At 40.3% G+C, this 22,014-nt stretch overlaps 3 protein-coding genes across 7 annotated transcripts; all 3 read right to left on the reverse strand.

Annotated features, from left to right (window-relative positions):
- Window positions 1-7,860: 7,860 nt before the first annotated feature.
- Window positions 7,861-10,852, reverse strand: LOC311274098 (uncharacterized protein; the record flags this gene model as incomplete). The annotated part of the gene is made up of 2 exons (XM_084381514.1): window positions 7,861-9,733; window positions 10,781-10,852. 2 exons carry the CDS (start codon window positions 10,850-10,852, stop codon window positions 8,108-8,110), a joined length of 1,698 nt encoding a protein of 565 aa, XP_084237640.1. The 3' UTR covers window positions 7,861-8,107.
- A 622-nt stretch (window positions 10,853-11,474) lies between these two features.
- LOC311273529 (uncharacterized protein) lies at window positions 11,475-15,553 on the reverse strand. 5 transcript variants are annotated; one of them, XR_014624678.1, is made up of 6 exons: window positions 15,217-15,553; window positions 14,167-14,291; window positions 13,864-13,978; window positions 13,707-13,783; window positions 11,811-11,861; window positions 11,475-11,722 (listed from the first exon to the last, which is right to left on the reverse strand). XR_014624678.1 is itself a non-coding variant. In XM_084380630.1 (6 exons), the coding sequence occupies exons 2-6, from the start codon at window positions 14,279-14,281 to the stop codon at window positions 11,680-11,682; spliced, it is 357 nt and encodes a 118-aa protein (XP_084236756.1). In that variant the 5' UTR covers window positions 14,282-14,291; window positions 15,217-15,553; the 3' UTR covers window positions 11,475-11,679. The 5 variants fall into 5 exon arrangements, 1 of the variants encoding a protein (XP_084236756.1); XM_084380630.1 differs by having other exon boundaries at window positions 13,707-13,739; XR_014624680.1 differs by lacking the exons at window positions 11,475-11,722; window positions 11,811-11,861 and adding an exon at window positions 13,382-13,593 and having other exon boundaries at window positions 13,707-13,739.
- A 1,720-nt stretch (window positions 15,554-17,273) lies between these two features.
- Window positions 17,274-20,539, reverse strand: LOC311273528 (uncharacterized protein; the record flags this gene model as incomplete). Its single annotated transcript, XM_084380629.1, has 7 exons — window positions 17,274-17,674; window positions 17,791-17,909; window positions 18,011-18,108; window positions 18,195-18,256; window positions 18,392-18,606; window positions 19,186-19,617; window positions 20,368-20,539. The coding sequence occupies 7 exons, from the start codon at window positions 20,537-20,539 to the stop codon at window positions 17,366-17,368; spliced, it is 1,407 nt and encodes a 468-aa protein (XP_084236755.1). The 3' UTR covers window positions 17,274-17,365.
- Between the last annotated feature and the right edge of the window lie 1,475 nt (window positions 20,540-22,014).

Consider the following 22,014-nt stretch of genomic DNA (forward strand, 5'->3'; position numbering starts at 1 on the left):
GAATATTTCTTCAGCAGCAGCAGTTAGTCGCTCGTTGACAAACTCTCTCAAAGTCTCAACTGAAGTCATTGTTCTTTAATTACTAATTCAATAACGAGCTGCGCTGTGACTCAGTACCGTCTTCCACTTCGTTCATCACACACAGGCAGCTAATGCTACTAGCTGCTGCTGTTTACTTCTGCTGGGTGTCACGCTGTTAAGCTCCGACAGGGGAAGTGCGGAGGCTTTTAGTTCCGCTTCAGACTCAACACATTTTATTCAGAACTTGTTTAAAACATATCTGACTACACTTTTAAACTTCAATAAATACTTTAAAAGTTTTGCAAGTATACAGCTTTTCACCTGTGTGGGTTCTTAGGTGTGCATTCAATTAGGACTTAAACTTAAAAGCCTTTCCACATGTGTCACATTTGAAAGACTTTTTACCTGGGTGAGTGTGATGGTGAATGTCTGATGAGGTAGAGTTTTTTGCATTATCACTGTGACTTTTGCTCCTGTGATGTCTTTTCTTTTGTTTTGGCTCTCCATCTCCAGCTGATCCTGAATCTCCATGTTTTCCTCCTATCTGATCTTGGCTCTCAGCTACATGAGAGTTGTTAGAGAGGAGCTGGTGGTCACTTTTTGGTTCTGCTTCACTGTGGTCACTTTCCTCATAAGTTGGAGTCAACATGACGGTATCCGTCTCAACCTTCAGTACAAGCTGCTCTCCCTCCCGACTGGTGCAGAGTTGCTCCTGTTCCTCTTTAATCTCTGGAGGCTCTGGGTCCTCTTGGTCCAGACTGGAGTTCCTCTCCTGGTTACAGACCTGCTGGTCAGCCAGAACCTCCTCCTCCTTACAGACATGTTGCTGTGGGAGCTCTGGAGGGACAGAGAACAAAAGGTAGAGATTATTTAATCAACCAATCAACCTTTATTTGTAGTAACTTGTATTATGTAAACCTGAGCACATTTCAATTCATCCTCAAATATGCATGTTCTTCTTCAGGAACAGCAACTGAACAGCATGCTCAGAGGTGAGTGCACTTCTCTGGGTGGCTATTAGCACCAGTATGAGTCTCCTGCATCCCTCTTGTTTGTAGCATGTAGGAGTGTGTTTCCCACTCGTCATCAATAAAATGTACAGTCCTTGCTTCACGTAGGACTCTGTGGCCCGTGAAGTCCATCCATCGCAGGTGAGCACAATTCTCTCTGCAGACTGGAGCGATCCTCCACCTTTCCTCTTGTCTCATTTTGCTTTAAACACTGCAATCACCGCTGCAGGTTGACTTACAATGTTAGCATTAGCCACTTTCTCAACGAGATCAGGGTGGTGGAGTTGCAATGGGCTTCGTATGTTTGTGATTTTTCACGCGTACTTTAACCAGACAGTTCTTGCCTATCAAGTAATCTTTATCAATTTTATTTGTCCTATTAAAAGGTGACTGGGGCATCTCTTAACGTAACTTTTTTCACATTGCTGTTTTTGCAATTATCCTACTGTAAACTTCCTCTTCAGCCAATTAACTTCCATAATAACCTAAGACCGCTCACAGAACAATCCACCTCTCCAGTCAACATGGCACTTTTTAATGTTCGCTCTCTTTTAAATAGAACTTTTTTAATGAATGATGTGATTTTAGATAATAAGTTAGACTGTCTTCTTTTAACTGAGATATGGCTTGGCACTGACGCACCCGCTGTTCTCACCGAGGCTTCCCCACCAAATTTTAATTTTTTATTTTCTACTAGAGAGGGTAGAAGAGGAGGCGGGACGGCATCCATCATAAATAATTCCCTAACCTGTGTTTTTTAACAGTTACATATCATTTGAGCACCATGCCTTTACTTTTAGCAGCCCTCCGATTCTCTGCATTACTGTATATAGACCACCCCATCACTCTAGTTCTTTTATCAGTGAATTTTCTGAACTTTTATCAATTATTCACACCTCTTATAGCAGGATTTTAATAACTGGTGATTTTAATCTACATGTTGATGTTACCTCGGATCCGATTTCCAGAGAGTTTTTAAATCTTTTAAATTGTCTTGATTTTAAGCAGCACGTCACGCAGCCAAATCACAACAGAGGACACACCCTGGACCTGGTCATAACCCATGGCCTGTCCATCGGTGTGTCCTCTGTTGTCGACCTGGCTGTGTCTGACCACTACTGTGTATTTTTTAACATCACCAGTTTTAACCAAGAGGAGGCCCCGGTGAGAACAGTGAGGAGGCGCTATCTAACTTCTGAAGTGGCTGCAAATTTTATAGAGATTTTACAGAGCACTCCTGCAGAAATTTTACCTGCACCCTGTGATTTTATCGTTGATAATTTTAACAGTAGACTGAAGTTAACTCTGGACTCAGTAGCTCCACTTTTAACAAAAACAATAAAAAGAATACCTACACCCCCATGGAGAAAAAACGATGAAATCAATGAACTGAAAAGAAAATGCAGGAGTGCTGATAGAAGATGGAGAAAAAGTAAATTGACACTTCACTACGTGATTTTACGTCAACAACTCAAAACCTACAATAATGCAGTCAAAAAGGCACGAATTTCCCATTTCTCACAACTCATCACCAACCATAAAAACAACCCCTGGTTCCTCTTCTCCACCTTTGATATTTTAACATGCTCTAATTTTAATAATGTTTTTAAGACACCCACAAATGATCTCTGCGAGAACTTTGCAGACCACTTCAGAACCAAAATCAAGGACATCAGATCCTGCCACTTATCCCATCAAGTTTTATCTGTTAACACACCTGAACTGTTGTCCTTGCCTGAGGAAACACTGGAGAGTTTTGCCCTGGTTGATGCAAGGACACTTGGTCGAGTTTTCTCCAAAGTAAACCAAACAACCTGCCTTTTAGATCCAATTCCCACATCACTCTTAAAATCGTTTTATGGATTCTTTGAGGAACAGTTTTTAAACATCATGAATTGCTCTCTGCAGGCAATTTAGACCCCAACGTTTTTAATAACTACCGACCTGTATCCAACTTACCGTTTTTAACCAACTTAATGACTTTTTAAACAGAAATAACATCTAAGAGAAACATCAGTCTGGTTTAAGGAGAAACCACAGTACCGAGACAGCACTTTTTTTGTTTGTGTTTGTATGTGTATGTGTGTGTGTGTGTGTGTGTGTGTGTGTGTGTGTGTGTGTGTGTGTAGTATGGAGGGCGGGAGGGAGGGGCTTTCTTTGAAATTGTTTTGTCTTTGTCTTATATGTAAAGCACTTTGTGATGCACAGCCGTGTATGAAAAGTGCTACATAAATAAAGTTTGATTGATATAAGTTTCCCTCATTCATGTGATAAGCGCCACTGGGCAGAGCCATGAAGTAGCGACGTGGGGGAGTCAAATTGGCAGGGAAATTTGTTTAGAGCGCCTTTTTTAAAAATCAAAATATACATATATTTGGCGCCAGTGTATCGGGTGTCGCACGAGGAAGGACGACAATATATTGCCACATCGATATTTTGTCACACCCCTAGTCCTGTTTGACTGTGTTTATATGTGCATGATAGAAAGAGATAAGTGATGCAAAATATACTGTGTGTGTTTGTCTGTGTATATGGTTTAAGACGAGATTTTGAGAATATGTTAGCGCTCCTTCTGTTGCATACACACTAATGTAGATCTCTCAGAATGGCTGAAAATGTCATGACGTGTGTTTGTAAATCAGAATCAGCTTTATTGGCCAAGTATGTGTACACGAACAAGGAATCTGACTCCAGGTAAGTTTGCCCTCAATGTGCAGGGAACAGTTTTTAAACATTAAATCCAAAAAATATATATACATTTTGAAACATTAAGACTAATATGTACAAAATAGTGCAACTGTAATGAGTGCAGAACTTCCAGCAGTATTTACATAATATTGGGACCCTCACCACACAGTTCTGACGATAGAGCGCCCGGCGTGTAGACCAAATTACTAACAAAGCCCGGTAAGCAAAGGAAAGTGCACCGACCCTAATGTAGGTGTTCAGTAGGTGTCGCCCGATTGTAACAGTTCCCCAAGGTTTGAAAACACGTATCTCCCATTGTCTGTGAGCCAACCTGAACGCACCGTCCATTCTGCAGCAACTTGATACACGGAGAAGATAAAAACAGCTACATGCCCATTTAATAGCAGTCTCATCGTAACGTGTTGCAGGAAGCATCAGCTCTACTGAAAGGGAGCACACAAACGTTTGGATTTTACCCGCCTAGGCCGCGGTCTTTAACCTCGCTGGATGAGGCAAAACTGCCCCGTTTACCGAGCATTAGCTCTTTTGTCTTTGTCTCTCTCTCTCTCTCTCTCTCCACTAACCCACACGTACACACACATGTTCAGAGTAACACATACACGTAATTAGGGGTGTCAACGTTTCCAATTTTTTCTACACGTGTACACTGGGCTTCTAACCGACGTGTAACCGGTTACATGTCGGAGACTTAAGATCTCTTTCTATTGCAGTTGCGCTACATAACCACTAGAGGGTTCTGTCTCCATTCAACCGCCTCCTAATCCCATTAAAGTCTCATAGTAAAAGTAATCTGGAATTGGCGATAGAAAGAAACTAAAAAAGAAGCCAAAGTATGCTGAAGTGAGAGGAAAAAACTTCACCTTTATATCCACAAAGCTAAAAAAGTGGAGGGGAATCTCACAATTATTCACTAAAACTGTCGGGAAAAAAATGTTTTTTTCCTCTTCTTTAGACGCGAGGATATGTGATCAGGTCGTAAAAAGCCGACACAGAACACCAACCAACAATATAATGTACAACAACACGTAACAATAAAGGCTAATACAACAAGCCATTAACAGTTTTTGTTTTCAGCAGGACGACATTTGCGCATGGAGGAGATGATGAGCGCCGCGCTCTTCTCAAATCCTCCAGCCTATTCACACAGCAGCTGTCTTGCCTTTAAGTGGTCTCGCTGGTCTGAAAAACACAAATTGCTGTGGCCGCAGGTTTTTTTATATATCAAAGTAACATTGTGCCCCATGCATCTATTATATATGCGGATAACTGCATATATAATAGATGCATGGCAACATCATCATCCCTAAAAATACTATAGGCCTATATATTGGTGAGAAATAAACGAGGAGGAGGAAAAATGACGTGTAAACGGTTATTGATTTTTCTTAATGGTTATGATTTATTATCCGTGTACCCGTTTACACGTGTAGGTGTTGACACCCCTACACGTAATCTTATGAGCGACTTGTTGGAAACTTTTGGTTGATGGCCTCGCTATAACATTAAATACGTGTGTCCCGAAGTATCACCACTACCTTTTTGGAACGGAGTCTTGTGTGTTTTCAAAAGAGCATGCGAGAAAACGGCGTCGCTGTTTGAACACTCCGTGACGTCATCTTCCAAGAGATTACGTCGGCCATCTTGACTCTCGTCTCTCCGCCATCTTGGCTCTCTTTCTCTAAGCCCGCCATCTTGGCTCTCTTTCTTTGTCTCTCTGACACACACACACACACACACCTGCCTGTTTGTTGCTTGAGTTTGTCACAGTGTTTTAGTTTCATAGTTTAGCTGCTGTAGTTGAATGATGGATATTTGTTGATTGGAGTATTACTGATTTGTTCAATTTGCTAACATTAATGAATTCTGTTGTATTGTACAGAGCAGTTTTCTGTGATTTTTTGTGGTAGTGGCTGATTGTGATGGTCAGTGCTCAGATTCATTTCCTTCACTGTTCCTTCACAATAAGAACAAAAAAACATGTGTAAAGGTGCATGGAGATCAGGGGTTATTGCAAAGTGGTTTTCTCACACTGTCTGTGAAGCGTTCATCAGAGTGACGGCCTGGGGAAAGAAACCATCTCTGTGTTAGTCGTACGAGTCCTGTATGTAGGGCAGGTCGGCGATGGTGGTAAATGGTGAGGGGTGTGAAGGTTCCTTTCAAACCTGGTGCAGAAGGTTTTATGATCATCTACCAGTCGGGGGTTTTCCATAGGGTCGGGGGATGGTCTCCTGTAGTTGGTAGTGTATTCCAGGCCTCTTCGAACTGATGCAGGGTCGTTGGCTGAGAAGCTGTTTCTTAGCTTCTCAGTGTAGCTCCTCTTAGCTACCCTGATCTCCTTTGTCAGTGAGTTTCTGGCCTGCTGGTACAGGGCCCGGCCCACACTACTGTAGGCAGAAGTTGGGACCAGAAGGCTCCAAAGTTTGAATGGAGTTTCTATGTGAATGTATGGAAGACTGGGAAGAGTTTGAAAATAAGTGGGTTGGAGGAGATTTCTAATTGATTTCCATTATAACTACACTTAAAAGAAAGTTGAATATTATTAAAAGTTTTAGTGGGATTTGAAAGATAAATGATACCTTAAATGGAGATAAGATGTGAAACATTTCAAAGTCTGAATGGAGTTTTGTAGCTGAAAGCATGAATGAGCAGTAAAGTTGTGAAAAAGCTTGAAAAAGTGTAAAAATGTGGGATTTTTTAACGTTCAGTCCTTCATTTTAAATGGGGAAATATTTTGCAGAAAACGTTGAAAACTTCGTTAGGTATCAAAGATGTAAAAATTCCAAATACATGCACGTGTCGTAATTGAGCTGAATATTTTGATGTTGGAATTAATTTACTACCCTGAAAAGTGTGGAAGGAGTTAGGTGCCAAAGAAAGTGTCAGTAAACATTTGTAGAAGAGCGTATGTTGTGAATGCAGACTCAGCAAAAGCAGAAGAAGAAACACAGACAAACTGTTGTCTGAAGAGGTTCAAATAACCAGTGTCTGATTGTAAGAGCCACTTGAGCACACATTGTGTTTTCTAATATATTATGATGTTATTCATAAAATCATAGTGGCCTCATGTAGAAACTGGTGAAATGGCCACAAAACTGATTACAAGATATGACAAAATTTAAGTCTCAAGTGCTTTTCAGATGTAATTTTTTGAGTGGAGTTTCGCTGCGGTCTCCTATAGAACGGAGCCCAGCCGTGCAGCGGGCACTCAGAACCTCCGGAGTCCCGGAGTGGAATGAACCAAACGAGGGAAACACTCGTATGTTCGCTCCATGTGGTGAAACGTGGCTGCGATGCATATCTCCCCCTCTATGGCCACTCCAGGGCTCTGAACATTAGTGTTATTAAAATAAGAAACTTCTCCTCACCTATCCTGTGTAACTTTACTTGGGGTTTCCAGCAGATATCCAGCATGACGCGCTGCCGGTCGATCTCTTCCTCGTACTGGACGATAGTTGTTTTAAAAACTCGGAATATTTCTTCAGCAGCAGCAGTTAGTCGCTCGTTGACAAACTCTCTCAAAGTCTCAACTGAACTCATTGTTCTTTAATTACTAATTCAATAACGAGCTGCGCTGTGACTCAGTACCGTCTTCCACTTCGTTCATCACACACAGGCAGCTAATGCTACTAGCTGCTGCTGTTTACTTCTGCTGGGTGTCACGCTGTTAAGCTCCGACAGGGGAAGTGCGGAGGCTTTTAGTTCCGCTTCAGACTCAACACATTTTATTCAGAATTGTTTAAAACATATCTGACTACACTTTTAAATCTGAATAAATAATTTGGACAAAAAATTTTGTCCAGTTGCGAAGCAAACTCCAAAATGCTTTTATACATTTATTTATATTAATTTAATTAACTTTATTTAACACCACTTTTATACTGTTATTACACAGTGTGTTTACACTTTGTTTGTTGTACTCCTTGTATTAAGGTGTAGATCTACTCTGCTTAATTCCACAAAGAAATGTGCCACTCTTTTCTAAACTGCTACTTTGAACTAACAGCTTACTTTTTGGTTACTTACATGGAAGCTACTGGAAAAACTACAAGTATTTAACATATAAATGTTCATAGAAAAGCATGACACAAGGAGCGATAATAAGTGGGACACATGAGACCGATTAGCTCGACTTTTTAATCATCATTTTCACAAATATGGGCAAATCAGCATGACGATATTGACACATAAACATATTGTGACATCTTCTCAAGTGGAAATTGTACACATTCAGCTTTCAGCTCATCATTTCTCCTGTGTATATTGAGCCTCTGAGGACTTTTCAGGTATATAATTTCAAGTTGAAGTTCTGCAATTATGCATGAAACACTAGAACTGAATCACCTCCAACATATTTCACAAATACAAAGCTACTCGCCTGTACGTGTCCTCAAATGTCTCTTCAAAGCAGACTGATCAGAGAAACTTTTCCCCAAGGTCTTGCAATATTGTGGCTTCTCACCTGTGTGGGTTCTCATGTGACCTGTTAGGTGAGAATTTTGGTTGAAAGCTTCCCCACATGTTTTGCAAGTATACGGCTTCTCACCAGTGTGAGTTCTCATGTGACGGGTTAAGTTAACACTTCGGTTGAAAGCTTTCCCACATGTTTTGCAAGTATACGGCTTCTCACCAGTATGGATTCTCATGTGAAGTGTTAAGTGAGCACGAAGCCCAAAAGACTTCCCACAAATTTCACAGGTAAAAGGCTTCTCACCTGTGTGGATTCTCATGTGACGAGTTAAATTAACACTTCGTCTGAAAGCGTTCCCACAAGTTTTGCAAGTATACGGCGTCTCACCAGTGTGGTTTGTCATGTGCTGTCTCAATTCACCATGACTCTTGAAAGTCTTCCCACATGTTTTGCAAGAATACGGCTTCTCACCTGTGTGGGTTCTCACGTGGACTGTTAAGGATGAATTTAGGCCGAAAGCTTTCCCACATGTTTTGCAAGTATACGGCTTCTCACCAGTATGGATTCTCATGTGACCTGTTAGGTGAGAATTTTGGTTGAAACCTTCCCCACATGTTTTGCAAGTATACGGCTTCTCACCAGTGTGAGTTCTCATGTGACGGGTTAAATTAACACTTCGTCTGAAAGCTTTCCCACAAGTTTTGCAAGTATACGGCGTCTCACCAGTGTGGTTTGTCATGTGCTGTCTCAATTCACCATGACTCTTGAAAGTCTTCCCACATGTTTTGCAAGAATACGGCTTCTCACCTGTGTGGGTTCTCACGTGGACTGTTAAGGATGAATTTAGGCCGAAAGCTTTCCCACATGTTTTGCAAGAATACGGTTTCTCACCAGTGTGGATTCTCATGTGGACTACTAAGTTTTCACTTCGTCTGAAAGTCTTCCCACATGTTTGGCAAGAATGCGGCTTCTCACCTGTGTGGGTTGTCATGTGCAAATTCAATTTACTACAAGTCTTGAAAGCTTTCCCACATGTTTTGCAAGAATACGGCTTCTCACCAGTGTGGATTCTCATGTGGACTGTTAAGCTTTCACTTTGGCCGAAAGTCTTCCCACATGTTTTGCAAGTATAAGGCTTCTCACCTGTGTGGGTTCTTAGGTGTGCAATCAATCGAGACTTAAACTGAAAAGCCTTTCCACATGTGTCACATTTGAAAGACTTTTTACCTGGGTGAGTGTGATGGTGAATGTCTGATGAGGTAGAGTTTTTTGAATTATCACTGTGACTTTTGCTCCTGTGATGTCTTTTCTTTTGTTTTGGCTCTTCATCTCCAGCTGATCCTGAATCTCCATGTTTTCCTCCTTCCTGGTCTTGGCTCTCAGCTACATGAGAGTTGTTAGAGAGGAGCTGGTGGTCACTTTTTGGTTCTGCTTCACTGTGGTCACTTTCCTCATAAGTTGGAGTCAACATGACGGTATCCGTCTCAACCTTCAGTACAAGCTGCTCTCCCTCCAGACTGGTGCAGACTTCCTCCTGTTCCTCTTTAATCTCTGGAGGCTCTGGGTCCTCTTGGTCCAGACTGGAGTTCCTCTCCTGGTTACAGACCTGCTGGTCAGTGAGAACCTCCTCCTCCTTACAGACATGTTGCTGTGGGAGCTCTGGAGGGACAGAGAACAAAAGGCAGAGATTATTTAATAAACAAATCAACCTTTATTTGTAGTAACTTGTATTATGTAAACCTGAGCACATTTCAATTCATCCTCAAATATGCATGTTCTTCTTCAGGAACAGCAACTGAACAGCATGCTCAGAGGTGAGTGCACTTCTCTGAGTGGTGATTAGCACCGGTATGAGTCTCCTGCATCCCTCTTGTTTGTAGCATGTAGGAGTGTGTCTCCCACTCGTTATCAATAAAATGTACAGTCCTTGCTTCACGTAGGACGCTGTGGCCCGTGAAGTCCATCCATCGCAGGTGAGCACAATTCTCTCTGCAGACTGGAGCGATCCTCCACCTTTCCCCTCGTCTCATCATAAAGAGCTGGAATAGCTTCTTCTGTGAAATATTTTCTGCTCTGTATTTCATAACTTGGTTCCAGTGTTTGTACAATTTGGCAAAAAACATCATTTTCCTTGTTATTAATGTTTTGAATGTAAAATCTACATTTTCCCAATAGTTTCCGGCTCATCTGACCCACTGACACAAAATCAATGCCGACATGTCTTCATAATAGGTTCAATGAGACACACCTCTTTCTGTTGAGTTTAAGTGCTCCTCATAGTTTTCTGAACGTTTTGTGTGTAAACTCAGCATTTTTTGAGTGGAGTTTCGCTGCGGTCTCCTATAGAACGGAGCCCAGCCGTGCAGCGGGCACTCAGAACCTCCGGAGTCCCGGAGTGGAATGAACCAAACGAGGGAAACACTCGTATGTTCGCTCCATGTGGTGAAACGTGGCTGCGATGCATATCTCCCCTCTATGGCCACTCCAGGGCTCTGAACATTAGTGTTATTAAAATAAGAAACTTCTCCTCACCTATCCTGTGTAACTTTACTTGGGGTTTCCAGCAGATATCCAGCATGACGCGCTGCCGGTCGATCTCTTCCTCGTACTGGACGATAGTTGTTTTAAAAACTCGGAATATTTCTTCAGCAGCAGCAGTTAGTCGCTCGTTGACAAACTCTCTCAAAGTCTCAACTGAACTCATTGTTCTTTAATTACTAATTCAATAACGAGCTGCGCTGTGACTCAGTACCGTCTTCCACTTCGTTCATTACACACAGGCAGCTAATGCTACTAGCTGCTGCTGTTTACTTCTGCTGGGTGTCACGCTGTTAAGCTCCGACAGGGGAAGTGCGGAGGCTTTTAGTTCCGCTTCAGACTCAACACCTTTTATTCAGCACTTGTTTAAAACATATCTGACTACACTTTTAAATCTGAATAAATCATTTGGACAAAAAATGTTGTCCAGTTGCGAAGCAAACTCCTTTCATTTTCAATTTCTTACATTTATTTATATTAATTTAATTAACTATATTTAACACCATTTTTATAATGTTTTTACACAGTGTTTACACTGTTTGTTGTACTCCTTGTATTAAGGTGTAGATCTACTCTGCTTAAATGCACAAAGAAATGTGCCACTCTTTTCTAAACTGCTACTTTCAACTAACAGCTTACTTTTTGGTTACTTACATGGAAGCTACTGGAAAAACTACAAGTATTTAACATATAAATGTTCATAGAAAAGCAAGACAAGAGGAGCGATAATAAGCGGGACACATGAGACCGATTAACTCGACCATTTAATCATCATTTTCACAAATATGGACAAATCAGCATGAAGACATTGAAACATAAACATATTGTGACATTTTCTCAAGTGGAAGTTGTACACATTCAGCTTTCAGCTCATCATTTCTCCTGTGTATATTGAGCCTCTGAGGATTTTTCAAGTATATAATTTCAAGTTACAGTTCTGAAATTATGCATGAAACACTAGAACTGAATCACCTCTGACACACAGTGGCGGATTTAAGAAATTTGGGGCCCAAGGCAAAGGCAGGCATGGGGTCCTCTGAAATGAGAAGACAACACACAAAACAACAGGTCAATTATACAGATACATACATTTTAACAGGATACACATGTATTATGTGTTTTACCTTTTGTCCCTCTCTTCCTGTCCCTTTTTCACGTTGTCTCTCTCCCTCATTCTGAAAACAAACAGACACAAAACACAGTATCAGGCTCTGACCCAGTGGTGAAGTGTAAGTATATTTACTCAAGTGCTGACTAGACATATTAGGATTTCATGCAACTTCCGCTGTATCTCAGAGGCAAATACTGCACTTTCTACTCCACTACTGTACATCATTTACGTTGCTGGTTACATAATTCAAACCCTTCCTGCCCCGTGAAAACCATGTACCCTCAAAATGATGATTTAATGCTAATATTTGTGATAGTCTTCCTTTGTGGGGCGACTTCTTCAGCCAAAACTCTTTAAAAAATCGTCTTGGGCCAGCTGGAAAATACATCATGACAAGACTTCAGTGAAGTCGCAGCCACTCCAACATTTCAAGTGCCCCCGTATTGCAGACTTTACAGTAAACACACGGAGAAGACGGCTACAGCGTGTACCGACTTCCTGTTTTCAAAATAATAATGTGGGATATTTAAAGCAGAGATACTGTGTTTAAAGCTATTGAGAAGCTATTGAGCTAAGATGCTAATATTTACATATAGCCTAAAAATTAATAAAAAATTATGAACAGATGTAAAATGTAAAAACAAGGGGTGTATCTCATTCAGCCAGTGTAGTTACATGATCCCACACTGATTTTGAGTCAATTCATCGAATGACCGGGAAGCTATTTAGCAAAAATGCTAATATTTGCTAAAAACGCTAATATTTGCTAATAAAAATTAATAAAAAATATTTAGAGATGTAAAACGTAAAAACAAGAGGCGTATCTCATGCAGCCAGTGTAGTTACATGATCCCGCACTGATTTTAAATCAATTGATCACATGACCTGGAAGCTATTGAGCTAAAATGCTAATATTTACACATAAAAATGAATAAAAATAAATAAAAAATATTTACAGATGTAAAATGTAAAAACAAGAGGTGTATCTCATTCAGCCAGTGTAGTTACATGCTCCCACACTGATTTTGAGTCAATTGATCACATGACCTGGAAGCTATTGAGCTAAAAATGCTAATATTTGCTAAAAATGCTAATATTTGCTAATAAAAATTAATAAAAAATATTTTGAGATGTAAAACGTGAAAACAAGAGGCGTATCTCATGCATCCAGTGTAGTTACATGATTCCAATATGATTTTGAGTCAATTGATCACATGGCCTGGGAGCTATTGAGCTAAAATGCTAATATTTACACATAAAAATTAATAAAAAATATTTACAGATGTAAAATGTAAAAACAAGAGGCGTATCTCATGCAGCCAGTGTAGTTACATGATCCCAATATGATTTTGAGTCAATTGATCACATGGCCTGGGAGCTATTGAGCTCACATGCTAATATTTAAAAAATAATTAAAAAGATAATAGAAATTAATAAAAAATATTTAGAGATGTAAAATGTAAAAACAAGAGGCGTATCTCATGCAGCCAGTGTAGGTACATGATCCCAACATGATTTTGAGTCAATTCATCACATGACCTGGGAGCTATTGAGCTATAATGCTAATATTTACACATAAAAATTAATAAAAAATATGAACAGATGTAAAATGTAAAAACAAGAGGTGTATCTCATGCAGCCAGTGGAATAACATGATGCAACACTAGTTGGGCTCCAATGATTTTATTATAACATAAACATGTCCCTTGTTTCTATTGGCATAAGGGACATTTCAAGGTTTTGTCCATGGACAGACATGAGCCATGGAACCACTGGTCGCAGTCATCACATTGGATCTGTTTAATTGAAAACAAATTATTTATTATTATTTGACACCTAAACATTATTATATTTTTTTCATGGCTATATAACAATTCAACATGTCTTTAACTGTTTTTCAATTACTCACCCATTGTACAATGGCAGTTCCTGGTCCTGGTGGCTTGAAGGTGGCACACATAGCACAGCAATTTTGATCATCAAAGACTAAAAAAAACAACATTTATTTAATTATATATACCTCCTATCTATCTTGTTTTTGATTTGTATGCTTAATTAGCCTTTACCTGAGGCCTCCAGGATGTGAAGAGCCAGATCTCTCCTCTCCTCCATTTCTTTTTTTAGATGTGCTGAAGTTCATGTCAGGGACGGCTGGGAAAGCCTTTATCAGGGCTTTACCATCTAAACAAGATCAAATGCAGGTACAACAAAAATGGGGGGCATATAATAAACTACATACACTCATGATCGCTATTAAAAAAATTGTTATCTATAATTTGTACATTTGCCGATATTGGTTCACATCAATTCATCTTTCCCAAGAAAAGTTCCTACCTCACATATCATGAAAACAATAGTTTTGGGCTCACCTTTACAACAACGACACCACAGCTGCTTCATCTTGTTGGAGTGAATGGGACATAACGCCCCCTTTCCACTTGACATCCACCCATTCATCTTTCCATGACATGTGCGCCTCATCATGAAGTACTCCCTGAATAAAGTTTATATTCATCATTCTCTTTAAATTCAGGTCCCTCGTGTCCAGAGATTATCACACACATTTGCAACAACCCAATGAATAACCAATGTTTTCATTAATTACAAATACGCATTCATCATCACCATTTTCAGATCAACCCCCAAGATGGAGATACACTGTTCAATTTTAGGAACCGTTTTCAAATCTAAATGAAATTAAAATGAACTTGTTAAGGATACAGTGCAACATCCATGCAGGATACAATGATTGCATCCTGCATGGATTTCAGCTAGTCACACTAGCGGAAACAGGAAGACACAGACAGTTACGTCAACACCGAGCAAGATAGAAAAAGTTTCCTCTCTGTTAGCTCTTACTACAAAACATGTATTCAGGGACACGCATCAAATTGATAACATTTTGAACTGACATTGCTGCAGATGTAAAAAATGTACCGTGGGTCATTTTTATAATCTATTTTACAAGTGAAGTCCCAGCAGCTGAGTCAGAGCTTTAAGGTCTGAACATTGAATGCAGTTGTATAAATCACTGGCTTTACATCTTTGGTCAAGATTTTGACCCATATCATTTTAGAAATGTCATATTTTACCTTTTAGAATTATCTGTCCCAGCTATTGATCATTAAAAGAGCCTTGGCATGTGGCCCATTGAAACACTGTATCCTTAACAAGTTAATTTTAATTTCATTTAGATTTGAATACAGTTCCTAAAAGTGAACAGTGTATCTCCATCTTGGGGGAAGTATTTGTTAATTAACTTCCTTAAGTTACATAGTTTCTGATGTTTTCTCAGCCTCCGTAGCAAATAGAAACGAAATTCAAAGCTTACTTCAAAATGACTGATACGCTTCAGCCTTCAAGGAATACTTATCGATATAGAGGGGAAAAATCACCCCTTGGACAGTTTTGATACTCACTAGTTCATCTCTACACGACGGACCCTCCCCAACAGGTGTCGAGGTCGTCGTTGTTGTACCTGCCGGGTGTGGGTTGCTAGCCGCAGTGAAGACAGTCATCACTTTCTGTAACTTGGACATCAGCTTTCTGTTTTCCTCCTTCTCTCTCCTCTTGTCAGCTCGGCTGGGGCAGCTTCTTCTCATCTGTCTCTTTTCTTTACTTTTCTCTTCTCTACTCTCCTCTTCTTCTCTCGCCACTTCGCGCCGTTTGTTTTCGTTTTGCTGCTGTCTTCCTGGATCCGTTCTGCACATGCGCAGTAAGATGGACTGATCCAATGTAGTGGCGACTGAAGGGGGGGGCCCGACACACACATAATACGATTAGCATTCTGCTGGCATTTCAGCGAGAGGATTTTAATCAAAAACATAATTAATGTGCGCAAATAAGTAATAACTGTATTAACCATAAGTGTATGAGGATTTTTATGGGGGCCCTCAGGAACTTGGGGCCCTAGGCAACCGCCTAGTTTTGCCTAATGGTAAGTCCGCCCCTGCTGACACATTTCGCAAATACAAAGTTACTCGCCTGTACATGTCACAATAGATTTAATGAGACACACCTCTTTCTGTTCAGTTTTCGTGCTCCTCATATTTTTCTGAACGTTTTGTGTGTAAAATCAGCATTTTTTTGAGTGGAGTTTCGCTGCGGTCTTCTATAGAACGGAGCCCAGCCGTGCAGCGACTGCAGTCCAGCCCGCCTCCACTCCGAAAACCCCGGTCAAACTAGCCCCCAGTTATTTTATGGTGCCTGGTAATGCAGTGTAAGAACAGTATTCAAAATAAAAGCACTGGCCTATGAACGCAATTTGCAATTTCACATCAATTCTGTCAGTCAGTCTGTTCATTAATTGTTGAATTAATTGAACGATAAATTAATTAATTAACTGAGCATTTAAGGAATTAATTCATTGATTATTTATGTAAATCATTTTACCAGCCTAATTCTGATCAAATTGAAGCCTTAGAAGATGGAGGTCATGGCATTTCATCTGTGTGAATAATTAGTCCAACGTAAAAATAAACATAATGTAGTGTCCCTAAATGAGAAGCTACGCGACATTCAGCTTGGGTTTCTTTTTCTTTTTTTATCACTTGAACACAGGCTACTGTGGGCCGTAACCAACGCCAAAACAATAACATTTGCTGCCTCAACAGTGCACACACACGCTAACATCGCTCCTTCCTGCATTCACCAGCAGGCTTCACAGTTTCTGAACTGGGAACATGTTCAACGACATTAAGGAAAAATCAGTAACTGCCTTAACATTACCTTGGTTTAACACACAGTATCACACAGTGACCTACACATCACTTTATCAACCCAGTCAGTTACAATAATATCAGGAGCTTCTGATGAATACTTGACTTAATAGTCAAATATTTTCGAAATTTCCCTCAAGTTCAGATTTACGTTTAAGTAAAACTTTTTTTCCAAAAAGTTTCCACAGACTAATTTGACTACAGAATGATAGTACTCCACCTCAGAGTTTCACTCAGTTCTGATGTGGAATTTCAAAATGAAAGCCTTCTAAAATGTCAAATATATTCAATATTTCCCTTTAAATTCAGATTGATTTTTCAAGGAAACTACCTGCTTCCACAGATTTATTTCATTTCAGACTTATCACTGCATGAAAAGTGGGATTTTCGTCCCCGGAAACGCCTGGAAATCTGTCTAATTTTCGGCAGTTAACGACAATTTACAGCCTGTGAATGTCACGTTCGTCTGTGCCACATATTGACGGTAACAAACCGAGGATGTGTGGCCTGGCTTGAATTTCCTCACTCAGTATTGGATGAAACCTCTACTTTTAAACACAAAAATCGCTCGTGATTGGTTGGCAGATCTGTCACTACTGGTCACACCTATTTTTTATTGATTTTTTAAAATCTATTTTAAATGTATTTATTTATTCATTCATATTCATATGATATGCTATGGACTACACTATTATTACCATCAAGGACATGAATTAATTAATTGAGGAAAGGAAATTTTGCCAGGAACGTGCTTATTCAAGACAGAGCTTTATTAGCAGAAACACAAACACACAACTATGTACAAATCTGCCCACACAACAAACGGGAAGCTCAGGAGAAGGCCAAAATCCTACAGCACCATGAAGTGTTGGTCTGCCGCCTCGGAGCTGGAAGTAACTGGCGGCATGCTGTCCGAATTTGGTCCATTTTGCAGACGTCTGTGGTGCGTTGCCCTGTACTTGGGAATTGCCTCTAATCTCGACTGCAACGAGGCACAGAGCTCGGTGAGCTCCTGGCTACGAATGATTGGAGGTCGCACAATCCATCCAGACACCCCGCCAACGATGCCGTCTTCCTCATCAGACATTAGGTCTATGGTGGCGCTCTTCCAAAGCTCCACCTCATTGGCGGCAAGCACACTCTGTCTCGCTTCCAGCAGCTGTAAAAACAATCAATAAAGACAATCAGTACTGCGCGATGCACTGTGTATGGACACAATGCAGCTGAAAAATAGTCACATTGACCAAAAAACTGATCTAATCTAATAAGTCTTACCCTCTTTCTTCTCGATCGACTCCGAGCTGAACTCTTAACAGCTTCCGCCTGCGATACGAGATCTGGCTGTCTGTACCTGAAGCTCCTGCGTAGTGTCTCATAGTACGTCTTACAGGCAGCTGGAAAACAATTAAATGAGAGTGGTATTAATAAAAAAAACGTAAGTCACAGTAAAATTAAACAAGGAAGGAACAGGAACAAAACAGTAAAAGTTACTTACACACAATGGCGTCACTATCAGCGTCATGTAAATCTGGACTTGCGGACATAGCTCTGAGCAAATAGGAGGTCACGGCCTCGTTATGAGGCGAGGTTAGTCTGTGAAAACAAAATGAACGGTTAAGATCGGTATCTATCTCGTATCTCTTATACAGCAGAAGGAAAGCATATTCTTTAAATCTTACCCTTGCTCCGGTTCGTAGCGCCTACAATTTGTCTCTGAGTTGTGAAGACGGCGTACTGCTTCCTGTAAATTACAAGACCAAAAACATACACTTTTATAAAACAACTTACACTGGTTCTGCTCACTTGTTCTTTTACAAGGCTACTAGGCTACTAGGCTACTTTTAGCTTAGCTAGCAGTCATCGAACATATTCTTACCGAAATCTTGGGACTGTGCACCCGTCTTCTCTTCTTAAAGTTAGTCTCTTCCACACAATTTTTCGACTCCAAAGCAGCCAACCTATCCTCTATGGACAGCAACCTGGAGTTTACTACGGTGAACTGCTCATTCACATCGGCAGCAAGCAGAGTAAGCTGACGAGACAGCCCACTGATAGCATTCAGCAGTATCTTCTCGCAGGTCTGCGGACTGGCTGAAAGGGGTTAAAGCAGTTAAAACACAGGAAATGGAGGAAAAGGTCTGAGTACAGGATGTGCATTTGTATAGCTCTTCAATTTTGAAATTCCACATCAGAACTTCATGATATTATATGAGTGACTCTCTGAGGTGGAGTACTATCATTCTGAACTGAAATTACTCTGTGGAAACAGGCAGTTTCCTTCCAATACCAATCTGAATTTAAAAGGGAAATATTGAAAATATTTGACACATTTTAGAGGGCTTTAACGTTGAAATTCCACATCAGAACCTCCTGATATTATATGAGTGAGTCCCTGGGGTGGAGTTCTATTACACAGGACAGGCAGCTAATGCTACTAGCTGCTACTGTTTACTTCTGCTGGGTGTCACGCTGTTAAGCTCCGACAGGGGAAGTGCGGAGGCTTTTAGTTCCGCTTCAGACTCAACACATTTATTCAGAACTTTAAAAGATATCTGACTACACTTTTAAATAAACATGAAAAATGATTTAAAAGTTTTGCAAGTATATAACCTGTGTGGAAATTGAACTTTAAAGCCTTTCCACATGTGTCACATTCGAAACACTTTTTACCTGGGTGAGTGTGATGGTGAATGTCTGATGAGGTAGAGTTTTCCGCATTATCACTGTGACTTTTGCTTCCGTGATGTCTTTTCTTTCGTTTTGGCTCTTCATCTCCAGCTGATCCTGAATCTCCATGTTTTCCTCCTTTCTGATCTTGGCTCTCAGCTACATGAGAGTTGTTAGAGAGGAGCTGGTGGTCACTTTTTGGTTCTGCTTCACTGTGGTCACTTTCCTCATAAGTTGGAGTCAACATGACGGTATCCGTCTCAACCTTCAGTACAAGCTGCTCTCCCTCCAGACTGGTGCAGACTTCCTCCTGTTCCTCTTTAATCTCTGGAGGCTCTGGGTCCTCTTGGTCCAGACTGGAGTTCCTCTCCTGCTTACAGACCTGCTGGTAAGCAAGAACCTCCTCCTCCTTACAGACATGTTGCTGTGGGAGCTCTGGAGGGACAGAGAACAAAAGGCAGATATTATTTAATAAACAAATCAACCTTTATTTGTAGTAACTTGTATTATGTAAACCTGAGCACAATTCAATTCATCCTCAAATATGCATGTTCTTCTACAGGAACAGCAACTGAACAGCATGCTCAGAGGTGAGTGCACTTCTCTGAGTGGTGATTAGCACCGGTATGAGTCTCCTGCATTGCATGTGTCGCAATTCTCTCTGCAGACTGGAGCAATCCTCCACCTTTCCTCTTGTCTATTCATAAAGAGCTGGAATATCTTCTTCTGTGAAATATTTCATACCTTGGTTCCAGTGTTTGTAGCATTTGGCAAAAAACATCATTTTCCTTGTTATTAATATTTTGAATGTAAAATCTATATTTTTCCCAATAGTTTCAACTGACCAACTGACTCAAAATCAATGCCGACATGTCTTCATCATAGGTTCAATGAGACACACCTCTTTCTGTTGAGTTTTAGTGCTCCTCGTAGTTTTCTGAACGTTTTGTGTGTAAAATCAGCATTTTTTGAGTGGAGTTTCGCTGCGGTCTCCTATAGAACGGAGCCCAGCCGTGCAGCGGGCACTCAGAACCTCCGGAGTCCCGGAGTGGAATGAACCAAACGAGGGAAACACTCGTATGTTCGCTCCATGTAGTAAAACGTGGCTGCGATGCATATCTCCCCTCTATGGCCACTCCAGGGCTCTGAACATTAGTGTTATTAAAATAAGAAACTTCTCCTCACCTATCCTGTGTAACTTTACTTGGGGTTTCCAGCAGATATCCAGCATGACGCGCTGCCGGTCGATCTCTTCCTCGTACTGGACGATAGTTGTTTTAAGAACTCGGAATATTTCTTCAGCAGCAGCAGTTAGTCGCTCGTTGACAAACTCTCTCAAAGTCTCAACTGAACTCATTGTTCTTTAATTACTAATTCAATAACGAGCTGCGCTGTGACTCAGTACCGTCTTCCACCTCGTTCATTAAACACAGGCAGCTAATGCTACTAGCTGCTGCTGTTTACTTCTGCTGGGTGTCACGCTGTTAAGCTCCGACAGGTGAAGTGCGGAGGCTTTTAGTTCCGCTTCAGACTCAACACGTTTTATTCACTTCTTCTTCTTCTTCTTCTGCTTCTTCTTCTTCAACAACTTTTAGGTGCGCAGTACCGCCACCTTCTGGTCTGGAGTGTGGATCAAAAAGGAATACTACGACTACTGGTAGAGGATCAAAATAATAATAATAATAATAATAATAACAATAATGATAATAATAATAATAATAATAAATAAACAAGGAAAATAATAATAATAAAATAATATGTATATTCTGTTAATAAGTCCGGCCTTTTCTAAAACAATAAATATTGCCTTGTACCACACGTGCCCTGAGTTCAGTTATAATATTTCTGTAATACTAAATATGATTTGCTCCCTACTGAGTCTGTCTTTTAGAATCCTCCTTTGCCGCTGATACTTAGGACAATTTATAATGTTCAACTGTTTCTTGATAATTACACTGTTCACACATACCAGTTTCATGTTTCCCAATTACTTTCATAGTCCAGTGTGCCCAAATCTCAGTCTTGATATTATATCTTTCTATTTACATTTCTTTATTTTCTCTCATCCTTCCTACCTCCCTTTGGATACTGTAGAACACTCTACCTTTATTTTCCTTGTTCCAACCCTCCTGCCAGTTCTTTTTAATTTCTACTTTGATATGCTTTTAACTTCCACCTTACTATAGTTAACTGTCATATTTACTTCTACTTTTTTGTTACGTCTTTTGCATATTTGTCTGCCATTTCCTTTCCGTCTACACCTATATGGGCTGGAATCCGAGTGAACTTCACATTTACTCCTGCTTTGGTAATTCTATACACAGTTTGAGCTTTTTCCTCCAGAATATCTTGTCTTGTTTCTGATTGCATGTTTTTGAGACTGGTTGATGAACTGCTTGAATCTGATCCTGTTAGTACTTTGTTTGGTTTATTTCTTTCCACCCACTCAAGTACTAAAAGAATAGCTATCATTTCTCCCGTAAATACTAATAGTTTGTTACTGATTCTTTTATTTTACATAATATTTAAATCTGGGATGGTGAACGCAACTCCTACTCTGTTGTTAGTTGTCTTTGATGCATCAGTATATACTTTAGTAAATGTTGAATAATGTTCCTCTATATATCTATCAACCTGATTCCTATATATACTTTTCCCTTTCTTCCTTTCTAACAGATGTATGTCTACCTCTATCTCTCTTAATAGCCAGGGTGGGACAGTGGAGGACGGTACAGTGGGGCTTAACACTAAATCCCCTATCCCTATTTCTTTTACTGCATCCCCCATCATCCAACCAAAGCTCTTCAACGGTCTTCTTTCCTTCTCTTGACA

The sequence above is a fragment of the Pagrus pagrus genome, assembly GCF_965226575.1.
Source record: "Pagrus pagrus genome assembly, chromosome: 18".
NCBI lineage: Eukaryota > Metazoa > Chordata > Actinopteri > Spariformes > Sparidae > Pagrus > Pagrus pagrus.